Source organism: Engraulis encrasicolus, chromosome 10 (genome assembly GCF_034702125.1).
Source record: "Engraulis encrasicolus isolate BLACKSEA-1 chromosome 10, IST_EnEncr_1.0, whole genome shotgun sequence".
NCBI classification, from domain to species: domain Eukaryota; kingdom Metazoa; phylum Chordata; class Actinopteri; order Clupeiformes; family Engraulidae; genus Engraulis; species Engraulis encrasicolus.
In genome coordinates this window covers 695,577-704,058 of record NC_085866.1, presented here as the reverse complement: position 1 = coordinate 704,058, position 8,482 = coordinate 695,577, and the positions used below count along the sequence as shown (strand labels likewise).

The window sequence follows — 8,482 nt, the reverse complement described above, 5'->3', positions numbered from 1 at the left end:
ATAAGGCTACTTATGTGGGACCGGGTCTGACAGACCCCTTGATCATTATCTGGATTTTTGTTTCTTCATGAAAATGTTGATTTTGAACAAAATTGTCACTTTTATGAGCAGGGTGTGTTTTTCCAAACTTTCCAGAATCAGTGTCATAATAATCAATATCGCTTGCCGCCGTCCCTGGGCCTAAGGTCACCTCAAACGTGTTTACATAATTCATTATGAAAAGAGGGTGATCACGGAGTCTAATTCACAGACACTGCTGCTGCTGCACCGACTTCTGCCATCAGTATTGCTGCTACAGACACCAGTGACAGACGGGGCATTCTTACTCTTAAAGGTGAGATCAAGGTTTATTACACTCAGTCTTAATTTGAATAACCGGGTTTGTTAAGAAAATTATAATATATATATATATATATATATATATATATATATATATATATATATATATATATGTTTAGCTTTATCTCATTGTGATTTCTGTATAATTGCCCTTTGACAATTAAAGAGTTAGAAGGCTGAGTCTGAATGAGAGAGAGAGCGTGAGAGAGAGAGAGAGAGAGAGAGAGAAAGAGAGAGAGAGAGAGAGAGAGAGAGAGAGAGAGAGAGAGAGAGAGAGAGAGAGAGAGAGAGAGAGAGAGAGAGAGAGAGAAATCTGCACACACATTGGTGGCCTGTGTGCCTGATGTATCGACCTGTGTAACATTCATACAATTGTGGACAATTATTATGAATAAAGACGCTTGTGCATGCTCAGGTATGCTTAGCATAACCTCCACTCAATATTTTTACATTTTAGTTAGCAGGACCATAATGATTCTTTCCATGATGTAAGACACTCAGAATCAGTTGAATGTTTTATTTTACAGTGACTTGGAAGATGAGGGCTGCCATCTCACTGCTGGTGCTGCTGCTCTCCATGTGTGGAGTCCAGACAGAGGGCCAAGGCACTGACACCTCTAGCCAGGACGTCTCTACTGAGCTGAAGGAACTCAGAGACTTGGTGGTGGACCTGAGAGCAACAGTACGACATACTCGAGATGACGTTAAGGTTTTGGAGACTGACAATGTAGCAGTGAAAGGAAGGCTTGTGGCCAGTGAGACAAAGGTTCAGGCTCTACAGGAAAACAAAGCAGAAATGAAGACCGAGGTGGACAATCTGAAGAGGGAAAACGCAGCACAAGAGGTAGAGTTGGCCGTATTGAAGACCCGACTGGCAGCTACAGAGACTGAAGTCAAGGACTTGAAGATGAAGGCCAGTGCAGCACTGGAGCAGGAGCTGACAGCAGTGAAGACCAGACTGGCTGCTAGTGAAACTACAGTAGACGACCTGAAGAAGGAAAACGCAGCACAAGAGGCAGAGCTGACAGCAGTGAAGACCAGACTGGCCAACAGTGAAACTAAAGTGGAGAATCTGGAAAATGAGATCAGAGCAGCACCCAAGGTGGCCTTCTCAGCAGGTCTGGGTTACGGATCCATAGAGTCTGGGAGGAGAAGCCTGGACGTAGTATTCAGTAGAGTCATCACCAATGTAGGACAGGCCTACAACAGCACGACTGGCTTCTTCACAGCTCCAGTCAGGGGGGTCTACTACTTCAGCTTCACTGTTATGGATAATCTGGACTCACGCTACATGATTATCAGGATGTATAAGAATAGAGAGAGGCTCATGTGGCTGAATGAGCATGACACCGATGGAAAGGCCTCCTATCTGTCCGGTGGCCTGACTCTGCAGCTGGAGAAGGGAGATACAGTGATCCTGCAGATACCAGAAAAAAGCAGGCTCTATGATAATGATAGTAACCACAGCACCTTCAGTGGCTTCCTGCTCTTCCCTCTTTGAATGCCATTAGATCACCTGAATATTTGATTGATAAATGATCAATGTAAATTCATGATCATGATCAAATAAATGTCTGTTTCACAACCACAGTTATGTCTGCGTGTCAGTGCCCCATTGGGATATATAAAATAATGATAGAGGTATTAAGGTTCAGAGATGCAATGGACTACTATAATGTGGTTCTTAAAGGTGCAATGTGTAATATTTTCAGTTGTTCATTTCCTTAATTCATGTAGCGCATTCACTAATGTTAACTTTTTAAAGAAATACTTCCCACCATAATCAAATTCTAAGTACTCATTATGACTTGGAAAATTGCATTTTTCATACATGTAAAGGGGGGGGGGGTCTTCTCCATGGTCCGCCATTTTGAATTTCCAGAAATATGCATTTTTAGCTGCAAACCTTACTGTGCTTTGGTCATATTAGTAAATATTGAGTCATTATTTAGTGAACCCAGGTGTCAACACTCACTGATGATGTGTCTTAAGTTTCACAAAAGTGTATATTAGAACTTGATGCCACCAGGGGCTGCATCTGAGCATCCAATTTCAGTGTGACTATCTATGACTTATGCTAGACCCAGCCACTATGGTCCTTACGCATCTAAGAATCCTGGTCCTAACCTACGTTGACCTTATGACTCTACAATCTCTTTCTATCTCTTCTCCCTCTGCCTTCCTGCTATCTCTGCCTCTCCTCTCTTCCTCTCCTTTTAAATCCATCTCTAACAATTATGTTGTTGTTTTTTCTCACTTGTTAAGCACTTTGAGTTGCATCCCTTGTATGATACAGTGCTATACAAATACAGATTATTAAATATTCTGGCCACCATCCTACACGGTTAATTAGATTACATTACATTTGTTATATTGTCCCATAGGGACACCCTAGCACCCCCTTGTGACCCCCCAGGCCTCCTCTTTGAAAACCATAATTATGCCGACTCTACATCACAAGACACTTCATATCATGATCACAGAAATCCAGACTCTGCATACTGTATCACCAGAGAGTTCATAGCATAATAGCATCACCAGAGAGCAGTGGCGTGCACAGACTTTTTGAGGGGCAGGTGCTCGAGGGGTGGCGGGGGGCATGTGGAACTCTCAGCTGCCTTACTAGGCTATCGTCATAGAGACAGTATGCTAAACAGTAGCTGGACTCTACCCGGAGTTCATAGCACTCTTACAACAATGCAGACTCAGAGAGTTTGTATCATCCTTACAGTTTAATCCAAAGTGGATGCTAGCATCATAGTAGCCTGGGCGAATAGCCGACTGTTGACTCCGTCAATCAGTCTGGCAAAAGCCATGAGGAATCCGTCTCCGTGGACGATGGGAGATGGTCTGATCTTACTCTATCATTTAAATTAATTGAAGTTCCAAACTCAAATTAAAACCCATATTGTGCTTTATTAGCATGCCTGTTACGTTATAGCGTCGCAAAAGCATACAAATAACAAAACGAAAGTGTGAATATAGTTACCTTAACCAATCTGTAACGGAGCTCGCAGGTGAGTTCTACGTCACCACTCTCAACTGTTTTGCTGATTGGCGAAACACTGAGAGAACCGAACTCGAGGCTTTTGCCAGACGATGTGCGGAGCCAAAATCTTTCGCGAGGCTAGCATCATAGCATCATAGCATCGTGAGGAAGTTACTGGCATCATTACAGCGATGCCTTACTGGCCCCTTTTCAACAGACTCTAATACAGCATCATCAGATAGTTCCTACAGTGTAGCATAATCGTGATTACACACACACTCCATATCACTTTTACCGTTACAACAGTACTCAACAGTAATTTTTACTTCAATACGTACATGTTTATATGGCAAAAAAGGAAAAGATAACAAGCTCTCTAAAGTCTTTTCTCCAGGACGAAGGCCCTTAATATAATATAGAATAACGCATCTGGTTATTACTTTTAAGGATTCATAGAATGACTGACTTAAACCAAAGCACTCTCCTCCGAGTCAAGGTCTATCTATCTATCATGACAGCATTATTCGTGTGTGTGTGTGTGTGTGTGTGTGTGTGTGTGTGTGTGTGTGTGTGTGTGTGTGTGTGTGTGTGTGTGTGTGTGTGTGTGTGTGTGTGTGTGTGTGTGTGTGTGTGTGGAGCTCAAACAGTCACAATTGTGTCACAATTTACATGTAATAAATCTAACACTCATGTTGTGCAAAAAAGACGTCACTGGTTCTTGAGAATGGGGCTAAAACAGGCTTTCATTTTGGAATAAAATAGTTCAAATCCAAAATATTGAACTACATTACTGTATCATAGACGAAGGTCTTGGATGTGCAGCCATGCATCAGAACAATCTCCCCATATTTTACTTTTTCATAAAATACACTCTTACTTGGTTTTGTCAACACTGCCAGACACAATTAAGCATAACAAATATACATTATTGTATTAAAATGAAGAATTATTGTAATAATTCAATTGCATTGAATTCAAAAACACATAGCCTACATCTCCCTCTGATATTTGCAACACGTTCTCATGGGGGTGACAGGGGTGTATTATTGCACATGTGACTAGAGTTGGCCGTATTGAAGACCCGACTGGCAGCTACGGAGACTGAGGTCAAGGCCCTGAAGAAGGAGCATGAGCAGGAGCTGGCTGCTCTGAGGACCAGACTGGCGGCTACTGAGACTAAAGTGGAGAATCTGGAGAAAGAGATCAAAGCAGCACCCAAGGTGGCCTTCTCAGCAGGTCTGACTGACTCTGGATTCATAGTGGCTGGGAGTATTGACCTGAACTTAGTGTTCAAGAGAGTCATCACCAATGTAGGACAGGCCTACAGCAGCACAACTGGCTTCTTCACAGCTCCAGTCAGGGGGGTCTACTACTTCAGGTTCACTGTTGTGGATCATCTGGACTCACGCTCCATGTATATCAGGATGTATAAGAATGGACAGCAGCTCATGTGGCTGGGTGACTATGACACTGATGGAAAGGCCACCTACCTGTCCAGTGGCCTGACTCTGCAGCTGGAGAAGGGAGACACAGTAAACCTGGGCTGTGTCTCAAATGCTGCACTTGTGTCAGTGCACTGACAGTCAGTGCACAGTGCACACAGTACACTGAGGTCTGTAGTGCATAGTGTCGTGGAAAAATTTGAGCACTATGCACTGTGCCCTTGCTGGAAGTGACGGCTGAGCATGGCATTAGCTCGCCAAAATATCAGTTGGCTACTGTTTACAATGCACAGCGTCTGGTGCTTGTATATTCATGTCCTTCACCCCAAAGGACAACAATCACACATACAATACTTTGGTTGGCATGTAAAGGTTGGTCTCCCATCAACATTACTTACAGAATTAGGAGACTGTTGACCAAACTCTTCTATTGAACTGAATGCCTCATTTCCTCCGTGTCATTGTCAACATGGCCGCCGTTTAGTGCGTGCAGTGTCCATCATTCAAGCACTGCATTTTCCGCCATTGTTAGGGGATCATCCTGGCACTTTCAGTGCACTGCCTCAACTGAAATTTTCAGCGAGAGCGCCCTAGGCACTGAAAAACAGTGCCCGAAGTGCACAAGTGCGGCATTTGAGACACAGCCCTGGTGATACCAGGAGGCTACAGACTCTATGATAACATGTACAACCACTGCACCTTCAGTGGCTTCCTGCTCTTCCCTCTCTGAACGCCACAAGATTACAAAAGAAGATCACCACTCACCTTGGGGATTATTTGTTTGAAAAATAATACATGTAAATCATTATCATTCTGTTTTCTTAAATTGCATATTTTTCAATTTATTATCTTGGATCTTATTTACCAACCCCAACTCCGATGAAGTTGGGACACATGGTAAACTGTGAGTCTAATCAAAATACTACCAGTTTCAGGACATTCAATACAGTCATTAGAAGGAAAATAGTTTAAAGACAACTCTTTTGAAACGTGTTATTTCTTCAAATTCATGAATATCCAAGAAGGTTAAAACAACATTTTTTGTCAGTTTTGAGACCTGATGTGTTTTCTTTGTACTTTTCTCCATATAATGTAAGAATGAGATGTTTTGAAAATGGCAGTATTTTATTATTATTCATAATTTACCTAGTGTCCCAACTTCAATGGAGTTGGGGTTTTTAATTGAGAAATGATCAATGTAAATTGTCATGATCCAAATAAAGAACAGTCCACCCTGTTTCAATAGTAGAGTGTGTTCATCTCTGACCTGAGATGAGCTCCTCCCGAACTGCCTCGTCTTTGGACGTGCCCCCAGTCAGCAACGCACGCGGCCCAAACTCGTTAGCATTAGCTTGGCTCAGCTTGTTAGCATTAGCTTAGCTCAGCTTTGCCGGCGGACGCATTCAGTGCCTTAAGTTAGAAGGGACCAAATTGTTCCACGTGTTCGCTGTTTAAACGTTCTTACACGACTAGTATACCATGCCTATTGCCAAATTTGATCTTTACATGAAAGTTTACTAAGTAATAAACAAATATTTTCTAGTATGGTCCAAGTACAGTCATTTTGCAGCTAAAAATGGCTATTTTTGGAAATTCAAAATGGCGGACCATGGAGAAGATCCCCCTTTTCATGTATAAATAGTGCAATTTTTCCAGTCATAATGAATACTTAGAATTTGATGCTGGTGGTAAGTATTCATGAAAAAGGTAACATTAGTGAATGGGCAGCATGAATTCTGGAAATAAATCTCACAGATATGGCTTTCAGGCCGACCAGAACGGAGCCGGTGTCGGTGCTCGCACCAGTTACGTTCGGGACTAAAGTGTTTGTCTGCGAACCGCCAGTGTTCATACCGGGCTCTGAACTTTTTCCGCATGTGACTGTGTTACCCGGATGAACCTGCTGACGACCACGCTGTCGTCACGGTTCGCAGAGAAAAACCTAGTATTTTGCGGTCCTCATTGCGAACCAATTTTCCGGTTCGCGAACGCAAATATCTGTGGCGTGAACACGACGGTCGGTTCGCGATTAGGTGCTGGAACGGGCTCCAGCACGGTTCTCAGTCGGCCTGAATGCGCTAACAGTGTCCCTTTAACCTGCTAATCGGACATGCTAAGAGCACTATACAGTGCTCACAGCTAGCAGGTAATCGGACACTACGATGCACGACAGTTTTTCCATGCTATATATATATAGTGGGGCAGAATTATATGTATACGTAGGCCCACATAGTGTGTGTTCAGAGGAACAGCAACACAGTTTCGTCAGGGGGTGCTGTTGGGGGGTGGATCATTTGTGTTAGGGGTGTAGGGGTCCTCCCCCAGAATTTTAAAACATTTTTTAGATGCAATGTCCTGCATTCTAATCAATCTTTAACCTGATTTACATCATCTGGGCTGCGTTCGGCTACGTCACGCGGGAGCGTTCCCATGCCTCAGATGGCAAGAGTCAGGTAAATCGATTTTAGGGCAAGGAATGGAAAATCCCATCTCATTCACACACTCATGTTGAGATGACAAAATTAATGTCACATGGCCACGCATGTGATGCTATGATGAGATTACTACCCATCAGTCATGACCGAAAGCCCAAAAGCATAATTCTTAATGCCGAATCCACCAAACAGTAGGTAGGCCTACACACAACAGTCATTTTTGTAGCAACCCCAATCAATGGTACCAACTAATGAAGGTCGGGGTTGGGTCGAGGCCACGGGGCCAAGTCGGCCTGCCCCCTTGAGGCCTCTGGCCCTTTGGCCCCCAATAGCCTTGATCTCATTAGCCGCGCTTCAGCGGCCCGGGGCCGCCCGGGGCTCAGGAGAGTGGCCGGCTCGGAGCTGCCGGCCCGGGCCATTTTTTGCCTGATCGGACTCATAGCCGACCCCAGGCACATTCAGGTACACGCCTTGTTTGTGAAACGTCAGTCGGGCACAGCCCACTTTCGCCCCAAATCACAGAAGGACAACAACAGAACAACGACAAAGAAGGAGAAGAAAATGGAGCAAACTCTGCTGGAGCAGGTCGCCGTTTGGCTCGTAGCCTACGGACAAAGACGACAAGAACTGCAAAGAAAATGGCTTGCCTTTCAAGAACAGTTTTATTACATGGCAAAGTTGTCGATTCAGAAGCTGTATGGGACGCAGCGCATGTTAAGAAGACAAAGACGCATGAAAATACGAGCAGCTCGACAACTGAGAGTGAACAGAAGGAGACGTGCGAACATGCCCAGTTAATCCCCCCAATCGCGCACAGAAGCATGAGCCCCGGACATAGCGAGACATGAATGTGCAGGTAATTGAATAAGTTACAATGTGAAAGGAGACCAAATCCCGGAGACATAGCACCTTCATCAGTTGCTATAGAAAATTATGAGCCCCGGACATAGCGACACACCCCCTCGTTGCGGCGTGCCACCTGTCTATTCATTCATGTTATTTCCATCCATTTGACATTAAAGCCCTTGTGTAAATTTCAAACTGTGTTTGGCGATCTGTCTGAAACGTGCGATATAGCCTACCAGACCTTCGGCGATAATAGCGCAAAAGCTAAATAAGCCGACATAAATGTCATGTGTGAGTATTTGTGAGACACTTTTTATTGGTGTCCAGTGGAAAGCATGCCAAATCACGATAATGGCACAAGAGTTGGCGGCTAAAAGCAGAAAAAAGCCGACATGACTTAGCTATGACATCCCAAGTTTAAGTGTAGGCCT

General features: G+C 43.9%; 1 protein-coding gene across 1 annotated transcript; it reads left to right on the top strand.

The window, feature by feature from the left end:
• Positions 1–259: 259 nt before the first annotated feature.
• Positions 260–1,983, top strand: LOC134456480 (uncharacterized). Its single transcript, XM_063207845.1, has 2 exons — positions 260–334; positions 867–1,983. The coding sequence occupies exon 2, from the start codon at positions 878–880 to the stop codon at positions 1,838–1,840; it is 963 nt and encodes a 320-aa protein (XP_063063915.1). The 5' UTR covers positions 260–334; positions 867–877; the 3' UTR covers positions 1,841–1,983.
• Positions 1,984–8,482: the final 6,499 nt, after the last annotated feature.

What these genes read in the sequence shown, in the direction of transcription:
- LOC134456480 (XM_063207845.1), top strand. Translation starts at nt 878, where the DNA reads ATGAGGGCTGCCATCTCACTGCTGGTGCTGCTGCTCTCCATGTGTGGA.